The following is a 22,732-nucleotide window of genomic DNA, read 5'->3' as shown; positions in this document are numbered from 1 at the left end:
GTGTTAAGTGGTGGTGTCCCATCCTTTCAGGTTGTTGGCCTGAAGTAGGACTAAATAGATTTAATTAGTGGAGTAGTGTTTTTTTTGTGAGTGTAGTGTTAGATGGTAGGGTATTGGTAAAAAATAATAATGAAGCAAAGTATAAGGGAGTTGTACTCCAGTCTAGTAGGTTGCGGTAATGAAACAATTATTGGATGCCAACCGCCGTTAAACCTCATCGAAGAAGAAATAAGAAGGCGCACATCACAGAAAAAGCGAACGAGACCAAAAAGACAACATGAGAACAAGCTGACATAAACACTCATAACGAAAAATACAAAAAAAACTAGATTATGTGATACATGCATTTTGAATATCGCGCATAAACTACATTTGAAATAATCGATTTAATTCGATATATCGCCCAGCCCTATGGATAGGGTCTAGTCGCGAAAGTGCAGACACGAAACATCGGAACCATTTTGAGAATTGTAAACATTCGTCATTCATGCTTGGCAGTGCTCGTTTTAGCTCAATGGCAGTGGTGGGCTACTAGCTAGTTAACCGAATAATTATAGAGAGACAGTGAAATAAAGACTAATTTAAAATCCAATACTTTTTTGGTATTATGAAAGTATCAGCATGGATGCAAAGCAAAAGCTTAAAACGTGCTTGCTTATTATTGAGATAATCATTTAGCGCGAGCCAAGTTACTCCCCACGGAATTTCCACTTTGACCGACCTTTCTTTTTCTTTCCTCGACAATCAGTTGAAGTTGTTATGATGTTGGCGTGTCAACGATTTGTGAGTGTTGTGAGGAACTCAAGGACACTATCACGACATGTCACTACTTGGTCTCCGGTTGGAGCAGCATTCAATGCCCAGCAGAGGAAAGTTGATTTGTTGCAGAAGAACGTGGTAAGTCAGCTAACGTTAGCGGTTTGTTTGCGGACCGCCATAATACCAGAGAAGAAGTTAACTAGCTGCATAAAATCCCAACCTATATTAAATGTCCTCATAGTCAAAATCACCCATAATTGTGTTCACCAGAAAAATACTTGCTCTTTTATAAATGTGTCATTTGGGGTTGTTGTAATGATCAGCCTCGAAAACGAAGAGTTGGCCACACAGACTTTTGACATGGCATTGTACGTGCTATATTTGCACAGGGATTATTCGGGGTTCCAGCGTTGAGTACTCCGGCTGGTTTCGAGGTGGCTCAGCAACGAGCGCTCAGGGAAACAGAACAGTTGGTAGAAACAGCCTGCAATAACCCACCAGGCGCCCTGACCGTGGAGACCTTCGATCAACTTTCTGACAGCCTTTGCAAAGTGGCAGATTTGGTAATGGCTCACAGTCACACTCAGAGATCATTGGCATCGTTGTTGTCAAGCCAAACTCCTCCCTGTTGAATATGATACACCCTTGATGTTGTATTTCTTTTCTTGCAGGCAGATTTTGTCAAAGTTGGCCATCCAGACCCTGCCTTTCGGGATGCTGCTGAGAAGGCATGCATAAACATTGGCACAGTAGTAGAAAGGTATGAACCCTCTTCTGTAGTTTCTCTAGTAAAATATTACATGATGTCAAGCAAAACACTTTTTTAATACATTCTTTCTTTGATGTTTTCTCTTTTTTTTGCCCTGATAGGCTGAACACTAATGTTGAACTGTGTAGGAGTCTCAAAAACCTACTAGATAACAAAGAGGTTCTGGATTCTTTGGACCCAGATACAAGGCATGTACAATCATCTTCCTGTTTGTACGATGAGTAGCAGTGCATTTTGTCTTTTGCCTGACGACTCAAACTGAATTCTTCCGCTGCTCAATGTTTGCTACATATTTCATTGCAGAGAAGAAACTAATGTCCGTGGGCGTAGTGTTTGGCTGGAGCAAGGAGGTTGGGAAGACAGGCAATCTTGTTTTACTGATATTTCGCAATACATTTTGCAGGAGAGTAGCAGAACTGTTCATGTTTGATTTTGAGATCAGTGGCATTCATCTGGATGAATCAAAGGTTAGTGATGTGATATAAATAAGATTACTAGCCTATCACTTATACTTCATGGAATATATTTTTAAATCAATAATTGTCATGTACACATTGATTATTAGCCTACTAAGCCACATCCTCAGGGAAGTATAACCACAATGTGAGCTTAACCTAAACAGCACCTCTGTTTCAATGTATGAATCTTTTTCCCAGAGAGGGAAGGCGGTGAGCCTCAATGTCAACCTGCTGGATCTGAACAATGAATTTCTAAATGGCACCCACCTGCCCAATAGGATAGAGAAGACGGCCCTGCCAGAACACATCCGGCACTGCTTCTCCATAGACGGCAACTCCATCCAGATTGGAGGTCTCCATGCAGATTCTCCTGATGAACTGGTGTGTGTGTGTGTGTGAGCGTGTGCGCGCAACCCAGAGGTTTATCTCTATACATAATTAGTGGTCTTGCAGCTACTGTCCCATGGTAGGAAATGGTATTGGGCATGTTTGTTTGCTGTGCAGTAGCCTATAGATATTATATGCTTGTCCTTTTCTCTTAGGTGCGGGAGGCTGCTTATAAAATCTTTCTCTTCCCGAATTCAAGTCTGCTGCTTTGTCTGGATGACCTGTTGACTTGTAGGAATGAGCTAGCCAAATTAGTGGGCTATGAATCTTTTGCACACAGGGCTTTAAATGGAACTATGGCCAAGACTCCAGGTAAAGTACTCTGGCTGTTTACCTAATTTCTTTGTGCTCTGCTGCTTGGAAGAAATATTTAATAGATTTTTTGATTCTTCGAACAGAGAAGTGTGTACTATGCTGTGTTGACCAGTGTGTTTAGTATGTTTTTGTTTTGTAGAGACTGTCATGAAATTCCTTGAATTGCTGACAGACAAACTCTCGGACAGGTATGGTAGGAGTCAGAGAGCCAGACACTGGCATGAACACTGTACAACACATCAATGTTTTGCCCATCTCAAACATACTGTAAGAGTAGCACGTGCTCACACAATGTCCCTATTCCTCAATCCAGAACTGCCAAAGATTTTAACCTGATGAGGGATATGAAAATGAACTCAAGAAGCACCGTGAGTCATCTTATAAATGCGTATAAGTAGCTCTCATGGTTCTGACATCCATGTGTAGGAGATCATGACAATCTTTCTGCTGTTTGATGTTTCAATGTTAAAAAGGTACTCATGCCATGGGACCACTCCTACTTCAGCAGCGCTGTGCGGGCAGAGAGGTAAGATACCTATACAAAGGTATACAGTACTGTAAACCTATGTGTATATTCTAAGTGGAAATAATATAACTTGTCAACAAGGAATCGTTGGGAATCTCCTAAAGAAACTATGGAAAGGTTGACGGGAGTACCTGAGTTTTATTTTCTACTAAAAGGCCTCTAGAGGGGGCTTGTGTATTGCTTAACATTATTCGGGAAACAGTCTGTAATAACATAGCCTTACAAGTGTATGTTTGTGTGTGCAGGTATAAGATCGATCCCAGCCTGTACAGTCCTTACTTCTCCTTAGGGGCCTGCATGGAGGGCCTCAACATGCTGTTCAGCCAGCTGCTGGGAGTCTCCTTCCGGAATGAACAGCCCATGGCAGGAGAGGTGTGGAGTGAAGAAGTCCGCAAGTTGGTGAGAGAACAGTCTCTGTCTGTATGACACTCAACACCAGTTTCTGGGGGCTCCTTTGAGTGAACCAGCAGAAAATGTAATAGTTGCTGCTTGGCTTTTTGTCATTTTAAGGCCCATCGTTTCTTTTGGGGATGGATTTTATTTTAAGCAGTCCTAAATGTCAGTTGGTTCTCTTAACAGGCTGTTGTCCATGAGACAGAGGGTCTTCTGGGATACATCTACTGTGACTTCTTCCGAAGGCCTGACAAACCACACCAGGTAAGACAAGCTGCTGCAGAAATACTGCCTAAATCCTCTGCGAAAGTAAGATACTAATGCTGATCATATCAAGGCTTTCTCTGTGCTCCCAGGATTGCCACTTCACCATCCAAGGGGGGCGTCTTAAGAAGGATGGGGAATACCAACATCCTGTGGTGGTGCTGATGCTGAGCCTGCCCCCTCCCACACGTAGCACCCCAACACTGCTCAACCCCGGCATGATGGAGAACCTGTTCCACGAGATGGGCCACGCCATGCATTCCATGCTGGGACGCACGCGTTACCAACATGTAACAGGTAACCTGAGTCCAGGCCAGAGCCTACTGCTTTAGGAGGGATTTCCCCTGTCTCTCATTATTGCATTGCATATGTTGCGCATTTGCTTAGCAGACACATTTAGTGAACTACGATATGATTAATAGGCCTACAGTCTTGTGTTTGTATGACCTACGATACAGTGCTAGCATGGCATGCTATCGCAAAACATTTTATGACATAGTACAGTTGGTAAACAATCTCTTTTATGAGAGACTCATCTTCTGACTGGTCTTTTCCAGGAACTAGATGCTCCACTGACTTTGCTGAAGTCCCCTCCATCCTCATGGAGTTCTTTGCCACAGACTATCGGGTGGTAAATCAGTTTGCACGGCACTATCAGACCGGACAGGTGGGCAGCACAAGTTCATACCTGTCCTCTGTAACTTTCCCTCACACACAACACAGTCATTCTTAAGATTATGTCATCTATATGGACTAGCAGTAGTTCTTGAGCTGTTTGTTTACTGCTGTGGTCCACAGATACAGTAGTGTCCTAAGCTGTCCTATCAGACTGTCTGTTATAATAATATAGACTTTGGCAGCCCTTCTTTTGCCCCTTTGGTATGATAATAGTTCTGAGACGCATCACTAGCTCTGCATCAGCTCTGAACCAAATGCTCTCGGCTGCACTTGAACACACGTTGGTTTTGTGTGAAGTCTTTTGTCATGATTTTGAATCGGACTGAAAGTCTGTTGATTAGACAGACTACAAACAGTCAAGCTAATAGCAAACTATTTATTTAGCCAAATACTGAAGATAGCAGAGGTTCACCACACAGAAGACTCGATAGATGGGTGTGTTTTGTATTTCTCAGAAATATTTTGTTCTATTTCAGCCCCTGCCCAAGAGCATGGTCTCTCGCCTTTGTGAATCCAAGAGAATCTGTGGGGCTGCCGACACTCAGCTTCAGGTATAGCCACAGTGGCAGTTTGTGTGTCTTTTCAGTACTTATTAAATACAATTATTGGCGTGTTTTATTTTTTCACAGGTTTTTTATGCTGCTTTGGATCAAGTGTATCATGGCAAGCCACAAAATCGGTCAACGACAGACATTCTAAAACAGATGCAAGAGAAATTCTATGGACTACCTTACGTTCCAAATACTGTAAGTGCCTAGATATCTTAGTGAGTCTCATAGTACTGAAACTGTGGACAATGTACTGATCTGTGAATGTCAGATCCCTGGGGGTAAATAGTAATTAGACTATTCTCTCTACCGGATATAAACCATCCGGTTTGTACCCCCCTTACTGTGTGAGAGAGAATTTATATCCACAGAGAAACATAAAACAGAATAGAACAACCCACAGGCTATTTCTTCTCAACTGTAATTTGGACAATGATATTCTCCCTGAATTGGCTTACCACCACAGCTAACCAATATGTACTCCTTGAGTCCATTTTCTATAAATTTTACATTCGTTTGTTGCCAAATAGCAGAGCTCAGTTTTTCCCTGGGGTATGATAAAAGTAGTTTCCCAAATGTGAAAAGACCAATTTATGTCGGAATGAAAAATTATGCTGTACTTCTGACAGTTTCTGATACTTTTTTTATTTACAGTTGCAAAATGTGGTATTTTAATTTCAGGTGCAATTTAAGTTAGTGCCTGGCCATACAAACCAAACTGAATTTGTTAACTGCAGTGATCATATGAAGCTACTTTCACCCCGGTCTTAGTTTAGAACATGTTTGGAACTGTGACACTCAGCAAGTCTTTTGATAGGTCCTTATCTGTCATTGACTGTGAGAAGCAAAGGGGAGAGTTCCCACTGGATTTGGATTATAACAAGTCACCACACAGACAGCCGGGCTCTTATCATTAAAATAAGACTGCGTAGGACTTAGAAAGAACTGGCCAGAGAGAGAGAATACACAGAAGCAGCATCATTCCGATAGATACTGCACGTCTCACTTATGTTCTGTAGCCAATTTAGTCATCTTCTATAAGGTGGGTGGCACGTATTTTCAGATTGACAATGTTGCTTGAATACAAAATATTAAATTGAAAATATGGAAGTGTCTTTCAGTGCTGGGGTTAATTCCACAAATGCAATTCAAATTAAATACCCTCCCTGTAAATTCCATTTAATTCAATTTCAATTCCAGTCCAGTTTTTGAATTAAGAGGTAATTACATTTCTCTCAATTTCAATGTTATATAAATTCCAATAATACAATTCCCAATTCAATATTATCCCCAACAATTCAACAAATTCAAATTGAATTCAATTCCCTCAGGCTTTCAGGCTGATCATGTCACTCACTGTTCAGACAGCCTAGCTATACTGGAAATATATAAATACAAGTTGAAATTATTTAAAACAAATCCTGCAGCCCATTTTTTATACTAACTACATGAATTCCATTCACTGGAATTTAATTGGAATTCAATATTTGAACATTTCCCAAAGAAAAAAACAGCATTAATTCCAAAACTTGAAGATTGTTGAAATTCGAATTGAAGTCAACGTAAATTCTCTACTTAATTTGTGAATTCAAGAACTGAATTGGAATTTCAAATTAAATTGGAATTGACCCCAACCCTGATGTCTTTAGATAAAGATGGGTAACTGGTATTCTTGTCCCTAGGCCTGGCAGCTGAGATTCAGCCACCTCATTGGGTACGGTGCTAAGTACTACTCATACCTCATGTCGCGCGCCATAGCCTCCATGGTGTGGAGGCAGTGCTTTCAAAAAGACCCCTTCAACAGGTGAGAGAAACTCACCTGACCTGACCCATGTTGTAAATTATTTTCTCAAAAGTTATTTAGTCTGCCATGTGAAGTCTCTATTTGAATTTTTTTATTTAACCAGGTAGGCCAGTTGAGAACAAGTACTCATCTACAGCTGCGACCTGGCCAAGATAAAGCAAAGCAGTGCGACACAAACAACACAGAGTTACACATGGCATAAACAAACGTGCAGTCAGTAACACAATAAAAATAAATGATCTACAGTGTATGCAAATGTAGTAAGATTAGGGAGGTAAGGCAATAAATAGGCCATGGTGGCGAAATAATTACATTTGATCAATTAAACACTGGAGTGATAGATGTGCATTAGATGAATGTGCAGAGATACTGGGGTACAATTAATTGTACAGTTCATTCCAGTAATTGGCAGCAGAGAACTGGAACAGGAGAGTTGGCTTTGGGGATGATCAGTGAAATATACCTGATAGAGCGTGTGCTACGGGTGGGTGCTGCTATGATGACCAGTGATCTGAGATAAGGCAGGGCTTTACTTAGCAAAGACTTATAGATGACCTGGAGCCAGTGGGTTTGGCGTCTAATATGAAGCGAGGGCCAGCCAACGAGAGCATACAGGTTGCAGTGGTGGGTAGTACAGTGGGGCAAAAAAAGTATTTAGTCAGCCACCAATTGTGCAAGTTCTCCCACTTAAAAATATGAGAGAGGCCTGTAATTTTCATCATAGGTACACTTAAACTATGACAGACAAAATGAGAAGAAAAAAAATCCAGAAAATCACATTGTAGGTTTTTTAATTAATTAATTAGCAAATTATGGTGGAAAATAAGTATTTGGTCAATAACAAAAGTTTATCTCAATACTTTGTTATATACCCTTTGTTGGCAATGACAGAGGTCATAATGTGCCATTAATACAGGTAACGAGTGGAGGACAGAGGAGCCTCTTAAAGAAGAAGTTACAGGTCTGTGAGAGCCAGAAATCTTGCTTGTTTGTAGGTGACCAAATACTTATTTTCCACCATATTTTGCAAATAAATTCATTACAAATCCTACAATGTGATTTTCTGGATTTTTAAAAATCTCATTTTGTCTGTCATAGTTGAAGTGTACCTATGATGAAAATTACAGGCCTCTCTCATCTTTTTAAGTGAGAGAACTTGTACAATTGGTGGCTGACAAAATATTTTTTTGCCCCACTGTACATGGGGCTTTGGTGACAAAAGGGATGGCACTGTGATAGACTACATCCAATTTGCTGAGTAGAGTGTTGGAGACTATTTTGTAAATGACATCGTCGAAGATCGGTAAGATACCCTAGTAAAACTGACTATGTTTGGCAGCATGAGTGAAGGAGGCTTTGTTGCGAAATAGGAAGCCGTTTCTAGATTTCATTTTGGATTGGATTTGCTTAATGTGAGTCTGGAAGGAGAGTTTACAGTCTAACCAGACACCTAGGTAGTTGTCCACATATTCTAAGTCAGAACCGTCCAGAGTAGTGATGCTACGGGCAGCGATCGGTTGAAGAGCATGCATTTAGTTTTACTTGCATTTAAGAGCAGTTGGAGGCCACTGAAGGAGTGTTGTATGGCATTGAAGCTTGTCTGGAGTTTTGTTAACACAGTGTCCAAAGAAGGGCCAGAAGTATACAGAATGGTGTCGTCTGCATAGAGGTGGATCAGAGAATCACCAAAAGCAAGAGCGACATCATTGATGTATACAGAGAAAAGAGTCGGCCCGAGAATTGAACCCTGTGGCACCCCCATAGACTTCGAGGTCCGGACAACAGGCCATACGATTTGACACACTGAACTCTATCTGAGAAGTAGTTGGTGAACCAGGCGAGGCAGTCATTTGAGAAACCAAGGCTGTTGAGTCTGCCGATAAGAATGCGGTGATTGACAGAGTTGAAAGCCTTGGCCAGGTCGATGAAGCCGGCTGCACAGTATTGTCTTTTATTGATGGTGGTTATGATATCGTTTAGGACCAGCGTGGCTGTGGTGCACACATGACCAGCTAGGAAACCAGATTGCATAGCGGAGAAGGTACGGTGGGATTTGAAATGGTCGATGATCTGTTTAACTTGGCTTTCGAAGATTTTACTTTAGGGAAATCTCTACTAGCTGGATTCGCTCACACTAGTCTGAACATGACAGTGACAAAGAAAATGACCACACACCCACATCACAGATGTCACTGAGACATCAGGGGATTTGTGTTTAGAAATTGAGTATTGTTTTGCCTGGGGTGTTATGTTTTTCTCAGAGCTGTTTTTTTTCTTTCTGCTCTTTGTGTCTCTGTCATGGGGGCTTGTAGAGTGGCAGACTACAGTCAGTGGCAGTGAAAGCACAGCTCAACCCACAGGAAAACCAAGCCAGTACAGTATTCAGACATATCCTTATTTGTCTGACATAAACCCCAATCCTATCTCTCTCTCTACCTCTCTGCCTCTCTCTCTGCCTATTCACCCCCTCCGTTTAATGTCCCCACACAGGGACATGGGAGAGCGATATCGAAGGGAGATGCTAGCTCATGGAGGTAGTAAGGAGCCCATGCTTATGGTGCAAGGTAAGGAGCTCACACTCACTATTTTTCTTGGCCACTACCTTCCTCCCTTTCTTTAGAGTTCTTGCACAATTTTTCTCCTATTAGTTCCTTCCCCAGGTCACCACTCCTGTATGTATAGTACAGTGCCTTCAGAAAGTATTCACAACCCTTGACCACTTTTTTTTGTGTTATAACCTGAATTTGAAATTGATTAAATGTTTTTTTTTTATTGTCACTGGCCAACAACACACACTATCCCATAATGTCAGTGGAATTATGCTTTTCGAAATGGTAATAAATCAATAAAAAATCTGACATGTCTTGAGTCAGAGTATTCAACCCTTTAGTTATGGCAAGCATAAATAAGTTCAGGAGTAAAAATGTGCTTAACAAGTCACATAATAAGTTGCTTGCAATAATAGTACTTAACATGATATTTGAATGACTACCTCATGTCTGTACCCCACACATACAATTATCTGTAAGGTTCCTCAGTCCAACACTGAATTTCAAACACGGACCAAAGACCAGGGAGGTTTTCTAATGCCTCGCGAAGAAGGACACCTATTGGTTGATGGGTAAAAAAAAATTAAAAGCAGACATAGAATATCCCTTTGAACATGGTGACGTTATTAATTACACTTTTGATGGTGTATCAAAACACCCAGTCACTACAAAGATACAGGTGTACTTCCTAACTCAATTACCAAAGAGGAAGGAAACTGATCAGGGATTTCACCATGATGACAATGTTGACTTTAAAACAGTTAGAGTTTAATGGCTGTGACAAGAGAACTGAGGATGGATGAACTTTATAGTTACTCCACAATACTAACCTAATTGACAGAGTGAAAAGGAGGCTTAAAGAGAATACAAATATTCCAAAACATGCATCCTTTTTGCAACAAGGCAATAAAGTAATTCTGCAAGAAAATGTGGCAAAGCAACTACATTTTTGTCCTCAATAAAAAGTGTTATGTTTGGGGAAAATCCAATACAAGGCATTACTGAGTACCACTTACCCTTTTTTTAGCATAGTGGTGCCTGCATCATGTTATGGGTATGCTTGTAATCGTTAAGGACTGGGGAGTTGTTCAGGATAAAAAAGAAACGGAATAGAGCTAAGCACAGGCAAAATCCTAGAGGATTCAGTCTGCTTTCTACCAGACACTGGTAGATAAATTCACCTTTCAGCAAGACGATAACCTAAAACACAAGGCCTAATCTACACGAGTTGATTACCAAGAAGACAGTGAATGTTCCTGAGTAGCTGAGTTAGTTTTGACTTAAATCTACTTGGGAAAAACTATGGCAAGACCTGAAACTGTTTGTCTTGCTATCAACAACCAATTAGACAGAGCTTAAAGAATGTTTGGTAAGTTTTGCACAATCCAGGTGTGGATAGCTCTTAGAGACTGAGCCAGAAAGACTCACAGCCACGATCACTGCCAAAGGTGCTTCTATAAAGTATTGACTCAGGTGTGAATACTTATGTAAATGAAATATTTCTGTATTTAATTTTCAATAAATTTGCTAACATTTCTAAAAATACGTTTTCACTTTGTTATTGTGTGTCGATGGGTGAGAGAGAAAATATTAAATCCATTTTTGTTTCAGGCTGTAAAACAACCAAATGTGGAATAAGTCAAGGGGATAGAATACTTTCTGAAGGCACTGTATATTATCAACTTATATCATTTTGGCAAAGCCATCAATGCATAGTTTATATGCCTGAGGCACAGGCTTTGGCTACTTCAAACTCTTAATTATAGCTGTGTGATGATGGCAGTTGCTTTGCTTTTCCCTGGGTTTGGAAACAGGTAAGGGCTCCTACTATGCATCATGGCCCTCTGATTCCTCCCAGGTTATCCTGAAACCACCATAAATCTCAAGACGGGAAGCTTTATTTGTGTTTAAAGGAAAGATTCACCCGAATCAAATGTTATTTGTCACATACGCCGAATACAACAGGTGTAGACAGTGAAATGCTTACTTTCAAGCCATTAACCAACAATGCAATTTTAAGAAAATACAACAAAAAACGTAAGAGAATAACAAATGATTGAAGAGCAGCAGTAAATAACAATAGCGGGGCTATATACAGGGGGCACCAGTGTCGAGGTAATTGAGGTAATATGTACATGTAGGTAGAGTTATTAAAGTGGCTATGCCTAGATAATAACAAGAGTAGCAGCATTGTTCTGGGGGGGGGGGGGCAATGCATAGATAATAGAGTAGCAGCAGTGTATGGGTGGGGAGGGGGGGGCAATGCATTTAGTCTGGGTAGACATTTTATTAGCTGTTCAGGAGTCTTATGGCTCGGGGTAGAAGATATTTAGGAGCCTCTTGGACCTAGACTTGGTGCTCCGATATTGCTTTCTGTGCGGTAGCAGAGAGAACAGTCTATGGCTAGGGTGGCTGAAGTCTTTGACGATATTTAGAGACTTTCTCTGACACCGCCTGGTATAGAGGTCCTGGATGGCAGGACGCTTGGTCCCGGTGATGTACTGGGCCGTACGCACTACCCTCTGTAGTGCATTGCGTTCGGAGGCCGAGCAGTTGTCATGCCAGGATGTTCTCGATGGTGCAGCTGTAATACCTTTTGAGGATCCGAGACCCATGCCAAATCTTTTCTGTCTCCAGAGGGAGGTGTTTAGTCCCAGAGTCCTTATCTTATTGATGAGCTTTGAGGGTACTATGGTGTTGAACGCTGAGCTGTAGTCAATGAATAGCGTTCTCAGATAGGTCTTCCTTTTGTCCAGGTGGGAAAGGGCAGTGTGGAGTGCAATAGATATTGCATGATCTGTTGGTGCTGTATGCAAATTGGAGTGGGCCTAGGGTTTCTGGGATAATGGTTTTGATGTGAGCCATTACCAGCCTTTCAAAGCATTTCATGGCTACGGGTCGGTAGTCATTTAGGCAGGTTACCTTTGTGTTCTTAGGCACAGGGAGGGACTATGCTGGTCTGCTTGAAACATGTTGGTATTACAGACTCCGACAGGGAGAGGTTGAAGTGAGAGCTTTGTACGTGTCTCTGTGTGTGGGGTAAAGGTGGTCTGGAGTGTTTTTCCCTCTGGTTGCATGTTTAACATGCTGAATTACGGGGATCTAGGCCTGGTCGGGTTTCTGTATTATATCCCTCCCACCTGACTCATTGAAGAACTCTTTGTCCAGTTTGAGGTGAGCAATCGCAGTTCTGATATCCAGAAGCTCTTTTCGGTCATAAGAGATGGTAGCAGCACATTATGTACAAAACAAGTTACGAACAACGCAAAAATATATATTTTTAAATAGTATGGTTGGTTAAGAGCCGATAAGATGGCAGCCTTCCCCTCCGGTGCCATCATGGAACATTGCTCAGAAATGCACAAAAACGAGAAAGTTCAAAATGGGTGGATATTTCCTTTAATTTGCACACTTAATTCAAAGCCCTATTTATGGTGATACTTTGGAAACTCTCCAGATAGATTTTTTACATCCATTTAGCAAATGTTGAAACTAGATGTTATTCCATCCACTCACACCCAAAAAGCTAAACCCACTCTCAACATTCCCTGGAGTCACTCAGAATTTTGGCACTGGCTCTTGTTTTTCATAGTCACAGTTGAAAGATGGGCTGAAGTTCATGATTTGTCATTATTTGAAGAAGATCAAATACATTAATCAATGGCATTACTCTCCCATAGGGCCAAAGTGAGTTGTATATGGCTTTTGAAATTGAAAATTGCTGTGTTAACTCGATCAGGCTCTGAGAGGTGACATGCATCTCTGGTAATTAACCTCTTAGTAGCTGTCAACATGACATGAGTACAGCCAAAGCTGAGTTGTTACAATACAGAACCAGCACATATAATCAGCGGTGTATTACAGGCCAATTTGACATGGACCTGGTTGGATCTAGTTTAATTTCTGTACATAAGAATGAACTCAAACACAATGAATCCGGGTTAAAACAATAGCTCGAGCACTACAAATACAATATCAAGATTTTCTTTCCCTCAGACAAGTTTAAAATTTGTCATTGAAGTCCTTTATCTAAATCTGTCCCCCTCTCTCCTGGCCTGTTCCATGGTTTGCAGGCATGCTTCAGAGATCCCCTACCCTTGAAGAATTAGTGGACGCTCTAGTAGCTGACCTGGACACAGACTCAGTAACCTGCCGTGATGATTCCTCATGAGCAGATTGTACTTTTGTTTTTTACCTACTGTGAATTATCATGGGAAATTAGGGGCAGGGCCCCTCCCCACTTACCTCATCCTACGCTTAGCGATGTTGAATTTCAAAATTTATATTACTCTGCAGTGGCCTGATGAGTATGAGGGAATGAAAATATGAAGTGTGTATAATATTGTATTTGACTTGTGATGCATCCTTGTCTCATTGTGAATTATGAACCCTTAACATCCATGTTGCCAGTGCCAACCCTATATTGTCTACAATTTTTTTTTTTTGTCATCTGAACAACTAGTGTTTTCTTTTGGCTATTACTCTCTAAATCTCTAGCTACAGGTTTCAGCTATTGAATGAATCACTCTTGAATGCTCTTTTTTTGTGAAATAGACCGTCAGCAGCCTGATCTAGTGAAACAAGTGAAAGAGCTGTGGGCCTGTCATTGTTTTCACATAGAGAATAAGGGGACGGAGGATGTCTGAAGTGCTGCAGATAAATGAAAGACTCACTAAAGCAATACAGCTCCGTGTTGGCCTCTGGAAGAGCTCTGCTGTCTGGTTTTCCTTCATACTAACGAACACCATTAAAATAACGTTTAACATTTTGCTTGACACCCTGCTCGTAACGGCTTCATAACAAAGTATGGAAAAATGGGTGCCATCCATCATTTTGAGATGTTTTATTATTTGTTAAACAATCTTTTTCTAAGCATTTGTACTACTATAAAATACAATAGCTCAGAATTTTTTGCTCATCTTTATCAAGGGTGCCAATCATTTTGGATGAGACTGTAAATTACAAGCTTTTTAAATGTATACATTGTACATATTTTAACATTTTTAAAAATCCAAGAGAATTGGTTAAATTTAAACCTGCACTATATCAGACATTGGCCCACACATGTCAATGAGATGAGCTCTGGAAAATAACAGAAGCAGAAAATACACGTTTGAATGGCTTTGAAACCAGCAAGTCACGTTTCTGTCAGCAGTTGCAATGTCTTTCACATAACAACAAGTCTGTTATGATGACAGTCAACATATCAAAGGTTATCCTCATGAAGAAATGGTCTCTGCTTTTAGGCCTACTCAGTACAGTTTAGTGAATCCCAGATCTTTAGTTTAATACAGTATGGGTCCACGTCTTCTCATCAGACACTTCCACATCAGTTTGATAGAGGTCATGGTTCAGCTTACTGGGCAGTGTGTTCTCTAGTGGTCTTCTCTGTGAGTCCCAGGCAGGATATGTGGCCATACCATTGCTGTTCTCCATGCTGCAAGGTTCCTCAGAGAACTGATAAGGGAAAAGCTTCACTTGACCTTAGGACAGGAAAATGCAGTTTTAGAGATGTTGATGGGACATGTCAAGTGCAGAAATTCAAGTTATGCACTCTTCTCAAATGTGGATTTGGCGCCATGTGCATATTGGTAAAGAATGACATGAAAAGGTTATTTGCAAGCCCAGGCTAACAGAACAACATACCACAAGTTATGCCTGTGCCATGGTAGCAGTTTGAGGTGATTTGATATAGCTGATGGTCCTGAATATTCTCAAAGCTGGGGAACTTTGCATCATGGCAGCTACCACCCTGGCATGGCTCTGATTAGTGCAAAAACAAAAGTTATTTACTTTTTACATTAACACAAGTGTTTATATCAATAAATATTTGGCATGGTATAAATACAGCATAATATCTGCATTAAACATTGTTTGACATGATTACAATCTTAGTCGACACGAGGGATGAGTGAGAATCTGTGATTCAGGCAGGGTTACCATGAGGTTTCTTCTCCAGCTGTCTTTTGCAGTAGATGGTACAGAAAAGCATTAGGGCCAGTAGGACAGAAGTCAGAGCGATGCAGATGACTACAGCCAGGACAGTGTCCCTGGAGCTTGCCACAACAGACGAAAGGGGCACCAGGTTCACCCTGCTACTGCCTACACAGTAAACATGCATAAACACACAGCCATGTGCACAAATATCACTACAGCGGTTTATCCTTGGGTGCAATACAGCACACCCACAAACATGCATTTAATTATAGAACCGTTCTTATCTTGGAATATTGAAGTCTCATGTTAAAAGGAACCACCAACTTTCATATGTTCTCATGTTCTGAGCAAGGAACTCAAACGTTCGCTTTTTTACATGGCACGTATTTCACTTTTACTTCTCCAACACTGTTTTTGCATTATTTAAACCAAATTGAAGATTATTTATTTGAGTCTAAATGGATTTTTATTGATGTATTATATTATGTTAAACTAAGTGTTCATTCAGTATTGTTGTAATTGTCATTATTACAAATAAAAAATATATGTAAAAAAAAAATAATCGGTATCTGCTTTTTTTGGGTCCTCCAATAATCGGCGTTGAAAAATCATAATCGGTCGACCTCTAGTTGTTATGACACCTACTTTCTCTAAGTATTTTTAAGTGTGGAATAATTCAGATTTGTAATTGAGTGTGGGTGCAGTGTGTGTTGGCATGTGTATATTAGGTTTTCAGTAAGGCAGTGAATGCTATCTCATATGTCCTCTTTGGTAGTGGCTTCTCAAATCCAAAGACAGCACATTGAGTCTGGTTGTCTTTGTGTCTCCCCAAATCTTTCCTGCTTTTCAGTTCAGATGGAGGACAATCCACTGAAACAAATGTACATGCTGATCTAATCATAACACTGTTCTGTGCCAAAACCCTTTGGTTTGATAACCAAACCGAACCACCAGAACAGAGATGTCTAAAAGGTGTCAGGAAATCAAAAACAAGCACCTATTAATTTTTTTCAATCCTATTTTCTCAAAAAGTGATTGGAAGTACAAACTACGGTAAGATCCTTCAGTTGGAAGGATATGCAATAACTTACTTGTGCTGGTCTACACTTTGTTTTTGTTTTATAAAAGTCACTATGAATGAAATGCTGCTCCATCACAACTGGAGGCATGTAGTGAGAGGTGGGGAGAAGACACTTGGAGAGCACTGTCACTCTAGGATACAACAACCTATTTGTCTCATAAGAATTTCACATTTCAACTACAAGAGTTCTCAGATGGACTTCAAATAAGTTTTTGTAATCTCAAAATTATCTAAATATGCCTTTTATGGTATCAAAGTGTGCTTCAATACCAGGAGTATTTTTCCATACCTAACATCTAACAGTAGGTTGTAACATCTGGGAAATGTGTTCTTATTTCAACCCCATTTGACTGCCAAGTTAAACACAGAGAGAGACGGAAGTTCAGCAGCCAGCTAGCTCACACTCCACTACAAAATAGTGGTGGGCATGATTTGATCTTCCAAGAATTTCATTTGAGGCTGGTACATAGTGGATATGTGTGTGCAAACAATCCCAGAAAGATGGTTAAACAGACAGACATCAGTAAAGCACATTTCACATGTTCCCTGGAAATATTTTCTTAAATTATTCTAAAAGTGGTACAGTAACATTAAGCGTGCTTATAGTACATGGACTGAAGCCCAATCTTGCCTATGGGGAAATCAAAATCAAATAAAATGTTATTTGTCACATGCACTGAATATAACAGCCGTAGACTTTTCCCGTGAAATGCTTACTTATGAGCCCTTTCCCAACAGTGCAGTCAAAAAGTAAGAAAAAAAGAATTGGTAAATAAGAAGAAATAAAAGGAAATAGTAACATAATAACGAGGCTATATACAAGGAATACCGCTACCGAGTCAATGTGCAGGACTGCGATTACTCACCATGGACTGGCAGAATCCTTTTTTTCCTTTAACGAGTCTGACAAGGCCGACGCAAACTATATACTGTTTTCTCTGGTACAGGCCCAGATCCCTGTGATTTGCATGGAGAGGAGGCAGAGAAAAAGGGGCCGGAGGGCGGGCTGCCTTCTGAGAATTCATGGGCGATCGAATAAACCCCCACTTTCTTCCATTCTGCAAGCAAACGTGCAATCTTTGGACAATAAAATAGATGACCTACGCGGAAGATTAAACTACCAACAGGACATTAAAAACTGTAATATCTTGTGCTTCACGGAAACGTGGCTGAACAACCACACTATCAACATACAGCTGGCTGCTTATATGCTGCACCGGCTGGATAGAACAGCGGCGTCTGGTATTTTTGTAAATAACAGCTGGTGCACGATATCTAAGGAAGTCTCGAGCTATTGTGATAATAAACATGATAAACTGTAGACCACACAACCTACCTAGAGAGTTTTCATCTGTGTGTTTCGTAGTTAGGGGTCATGATAGGGGCTGCCCCAAATGTTTGATATTCTTATGTTGTATTAATAGAAGGGGAGGGGCTATGGGACCCATCCTCCTCTACATTTAAAGGGTCCTAGACTACAGATTAACAATATATATATTCATTGGAACAATTCTAAAACCTTACAATCTTTTCTAAGTCTCTGCCTCTTATAAAGAAAAGGGGTCTGTGAAAAAGCATTTCAAAGATAAACAAAGAGCCATGCAGGGGACTAGAAGAGATAAGAGGCTAATCAGACATACCTCTATAAATCAACTTGGGGGAGTGAACATTTACTGCTGAGGCCTTAGAAAACACTGGAACTATTGTATCTCTTGCAAGTTATTATAGCTGTGTATGCATGGGCTTGGTCTGAGGAGTAGCAGGTAATGACGTATGCAGTGACATCACAGGGGGTTGACTACAAGCATGATAAAAGTAACTTGGACTTTTCCTATGGGGCAGAACTCATGAGAGACATCAGTTGTATGTGATGTCTACAGCTGTATTTTGATTCAAATTGTTATGATTTATAAGTGCACATTTTGAGTGTTCCTTATTTGTTAAGTAAATAAAACGGAGCACAGAAAAACGGAACCAACACCCTCCATTTGGCAGATCTGACCATAATTCTATCTTCCTGATTCCTGCTTACAAGCAAAAATTAAAGCAGGAAGCACCAGTGACTAGATCAATAAAAAAGTGGTCAGATGAAGCAGATGCTAAGCAACAAAACTGTTTTGCTAGCACAGACTGGAATATGTTCCGGGATTCCTCCGGTGGCATTGAGGAGTACACCACATCAGTCATTGGCTTCATCAATAAGTGCATCGATGACGTCTGTCGTAGCAGAATCAAAATTAGTTAGATAACATTGATAAATATGATGTTTTACTTTCATAAATATGCTTATGTGGGTAAAGTCACTTGGGGCCCAGAGAGGGGAGAGGTCAGGCTTGTCTTCATATGTGAACGTTTCTTTTAAACCATGTGAAGGGATGATTGAGGGGAAACCAATTATCTCTTGGCTCCACAATGTCTGTGCTAGTCACTCCCTACTTTTCCCATTTGGGGGAAGAGTATGGCAGTGTCTGGAACCATTGTATGTCCCCTCTGATGTTGCCCTTATCTTGACCTAGAGGCTCACTCTCCTTTCCGTGAGCTTGTCCAGGAGGGATTGTATTTGAGATGGGAGTATCTAGAATTGACAAATGATATATGCCATTGGATGAGGTAATGTTTTGGCACTATGTTGTACCAAGAACAAGATAAGAACTTTGTTTAGGAGACCAAACTGAACGATAATTTATAGCTAATGCTGTCTGGCTATGGGATTACTCTCTCAAGTAAAAGTCTTCCTTTATGCAGTTTTCCTAAGACCTGTGGTTCGTCATTGTGAGTTGGGAGGGGTGGATCTTTGCTATAAAAGATCTCAGTTGCCATTTTGTAAGCACTCTCAGAATTCATTTATAGACACTGAATTGATCTGTCAAAGGGCTATGGGGAAGCTCATATTATTAAAAGATTAAGTTTAAAGTATAACTCTGATTTGTGTGTAGGATGTAAACTCTCCTTTCACTTAGTAATACGGGAAATTACCTTGATACGTCGTACCTACAGTGACCGTGATGTCAAGCAAAGATGCACTGAGTTTGAAGGTAGGCCGTGAAATACATCCACAGGTACACCTCCAATTGACTCAAATTATGTCAATTAGTCTATCAGAAGACTCAGTTACACCAGCTCTGTTAGGAGGAATGGGCCAAAATTCACCCAACTTATTATGGGAAGCTTGTGGAAGGCTACCCGAAATGTTTGACCCAAGTTAAACAATTTAAAGGCAATGCTACCAAATATGAGTGTATGTAAACTTCTGACCCACTGGGAATGTGATGAAAGAAATAAAAGTTTAAATAAATCACTCTACTATTATTCTGACATTTCACATTCTTAAAATAAGTGGTGATCCTAACTGACCTAAGACAGGGACTTTTTACTGGTATTAAATGTCAGGAATTGTGAAAAACTGAGTTTAAATGTATTTGGCTAAGGTGTATGTAAACTTCCGACTTCAACTGTATGTAAAAATGCTGTTCATTGACTACAGCTCAGCATTCAACACCATGGTACCCTCCAAACTCATCATTAAGCTTGAGACCCAGGGTCTCGACCCCGCCATGTGCAACTGGGTCCTGGACTTCCTGAAGGGCCGCCCCCCAGGTGTTGAAGGTAGGAAACAACATCTCCACTCCGCTGATCCTCAACACTGGGGCCCCACAAGGGTGTGTTCTCAGCCCCTTCCTGTACTCCCTGTTCACCCACGACTACGTGGCCATGCACACCTCCATCCATGCACGCCTCCAACTCAATAAAGTGTACAGATGACACAACAGTGGTAGGCTTATTTACAGGGAGGAGGTGAGGGCCCACGGAGTATGGGGTCAGGAAAATAACCTCTCACTCAATGTCAGATAAACAAAAGAGATGATTGTGGACTTCAGGAAACAGCAAAGGGAGCACCCCCCTATCCACAGCGATGGGAGAGCAGTGGATAAGGTGGAAAGTTTTAAGTTCCTTGATGTACATATCACCGACAAACTGAAATGGTCCACGCACACAGACAGTGTGGTGAAGTGGGCGCAACAACGCCTCTTCAACTTCAGGAGGCTGAAGAAATTTGGCTTGTCACCCAAAACACTCACTAACTTTTACAGGTGCACAATTGAGAGCATCCTGTCGGGCTGTATCACCGCTTGGAATGGCAACTGCACCGCCCACAACCGCAAGGCTCTCCAGAGGGTAGTGCAGTCTGCACAACGCATCACAGGGGGCAAACTACCTGCCCTCCAGGAAACCTACAACATCCGATGTCACTGGAAGGCAAAACATATCATCAAGGACAATAACCACCCGAGCCACTGCCTGTTCACCCAGCCTCCATCCAGAAGGCGAGGTCAGTACAGGTGCATCAAAGCTGGGACAGAGAGATTGAAACTACAGCTTCTATCTCAAGGCCATCAGATTGTTAAACAGCCACCACAAGCACAGAGAGGCGGCTGCCTACCTACAGACTTGATATCATTGGCCACTTTACGAAATTGAACACTAGTCACTTTAATAATGCCACTTCAAGAATGTTTACATATCTCGCATTACTCATTTCATATGTATATAAAGAATACTGTGTCCTTCACTATCTATTGCATCTCAGCCGCTCTGTCACTGCTCATCCATATATTTTATACTGATATATTCTTATCCCATTCCTTTACTAGATTGTGTGTATTAGGTTTTGTTGTGGAATTTTTTCAGATATGAGGTTTTGTTGTGAAGTTGTTAGATATTACCTGTTAGATACTGCTGCACTGTTGGAACCAGAAGCATAAGCATTTCGCTACACTTGCAATAACATCTGCTCACCATGTATGTGACTAATACAATTTGTGTCTGTGTGAGTGTGGCGTCAATATGCATGTCTGTGAGAGTATGTAGTGTGTGTGAGTGTGCATAGATCATTTGTATTGATGAAAAGGCCTACTCACAGAGAGGCTCATAGGCATGAGGAGGGTCTCCACAGGGTACACAGTCCATGTCCTGAAACCCACTCAGCTTGGTTTTCCTATAGAACCTGTAATACAACAACAACAGCATATGTGATGGAAAATGGAGACACTTCGGACATAATGGGGAGGATGAGACAGCAGCTGTCCTCACCCGGGCAGACAGTCTCCACACACAGCGTTTCCTGTGGTGGTGCAGTTGGCTCTATGGAGGCGGCTGGTGTGGGCACATGATAGACACGGCTTGCATTTCTGCCCTCCTGCTTCCTCTTTGTAGCGCCCCGGTCTGCAGGGTGCACAGCGAGCACCCGCCCCATAGCCAAAACCACATTCCTGAGGGGTTTAACACACACACAAACACACACAGGAGACCCAGTTGATGGTGAGGTGTGGTGGGGGTTGGGAGTTTGTGAAGGAACAGCAAGCAGAGGTCGCTGACAGTGGTTGAGAGAGAAAGAGACAACTTGTATAGTAACATGTGTAAAATGTTTCATATGTCAACAAAGTATGTCACAGGAAATACATAACATTTTAGTCATTTAGCAGATGCTCTTATCCAGAGCAATTAGGGTTAAGTGCCTTGCTCAGGTTCAGATTGACAAATTTTTCACCTAGTCGGCTCAGGGTTTCGAACCAGCGATTTGTATTATCTTATAGGGGAACCTTTCTTACTGGCCCAAAGCTCTTATCCGCTAGTCTACTTGCGGCGCGCACATTAATTATATTCTTACAACGGCATGACTGGTTGTATCAATACTTTTGACAGGAGGGAATACGTTTGATAGACTACTCACCGTGGATAACTCCTGCCCAGATCCACACTGTCTGCAGGCGATACAGTCCCCTGCTTCATCCCTGTACTCCTGCTCCCTGCATTCTCTATTCTCCACTGCAGTTCCATGAACCTGACCAAGAGCATCATTCACAGACTTCAGATACACTACAACAAATGAAAAACTACATCCGTAAATGAAAAACTTTATGCCTTACCATATAGCACAAAATAATCACCTCCAGTAAAAGCGACAGAATCTTCTTTAGCTTCCACTCCATGTTAACTATTTTGTCTTAAAATGTCTGCCAATACCTGGATGGGAATCAATGAGCTAATACTTTTATACCACCCACGCTCATAATAATGCGATTAAACGGTCCATCTTCTGATACAGTACGTCCAATGTTAATTGACATAAGAGGCTATTAAGTACAGTAATATAAGTAGATATCTGGTGGACATTACATATGATGCTACCATAGGCAAGATAAGGCAACAGCGTTTATTCCATAACAGGTTCCTAGAAAATACCGCGCCCCACTCCTAAATACC

General features: G+C 41.1%; 2 protein-coding genes across 3 annotated transcripts; one reads left to right on the top strand and one right to left on the bottom strand.

Annotated features, from left to right (window-relative positions):
• The first annotated feature begins 216 nt into the window (after window positions 1-216).
• mipepb (mitochondrial intermediate peptidase b) lies at window positions 217-16,393 on the top strand. Of its 2 annotated transcripts, none has more exons than XM_020485428.2 (19): window positions 217-897; window positions 1,149-1,322; window positions 1,431-1,519; window positions 1,630-1,716; window positions 1,932-1,995; window positions 2,185-2,367; window positions 2,529-2,685; window positions 2,828-2,876; window positions 3,002-3,056; window positions 3,162-3,214; window positions 3,460-3,613; window positions 3,794-3,871; window positions 3,964-4,168; window positions 4,429-4,538; window positions 5,026-5,100; window positions 5,179-5,295; window positions 6,780-6,901; window positions 9,392-9,465; window positions 13,524-15,122. In XM_020485428.2, the coding sequence occupies exons 1-19, from the start codon at window positions 760-762 to the stop codon at window positions 13,619-13,621; spliced, it is 2,082 nt and encodes a 693-aa protein (XP_020341017.1). In that variant the 5' UTR covers window positions 217-759; the 3' UTR covers window positions 13,622-15,122. The 2 variants fall into 2 exon arrangements, with proteins under 2 accessions (XP_020341017.1, XP_031682466.1); XM_031826606.1 differs by having other exon boundaries at window positions 246-897; window positions 14,005-16,393.
• Window positions 14,278-22,188, bottom strand: LOC109892706 (tumor necrosis factor receptor superfamily member 19). The gene is made up of 5 exons (XM_031826608.1): window positions 21,560-22,188; window positions 21,388-21,473; window positions 15,391-15,552; window positions 15,097-15,213; window positions 14,278-14,933 (listed from the first exon to the last, which is right to left on the bottom strand). Exons 2-5 carry the CDS (start codon window positions 21,434-21,436, stop codon window positions 14,731-14,733), a joined length of 531 nt encoding a protein of 176 aa, XP_031682468.1. The 5' UTR covers window positions 21,437-21,473; window positions 21,560-22,188; the 3' UTR covers window positions 14,278-14,730.
• Between the last annotated feature and the right edge of the window lie 544 nt (window positions 22,189-22,732).

The sequence above is a fragment of the Oncorhynchus kisutch genome, linkage group LG6, assembly GCF_002021735.2.
Source record: "Oncorhynchus kisutch isolate 150728-3 linkage group LG6, Okis_V2, whole genome shotgun sequence".
Lineage (NCBI taxonomy): Eukaryota > Metazoa > Chordata > Actinopteri > Salmoniformes > Salmonidae > Oncorhynchus > Oncorhynchus kisutch.
The sequence above is the reverse complement of the archived record's forward strand: the minus strand, read 5'-3'. Positions and strand labels throughout refer to the sequence as shown.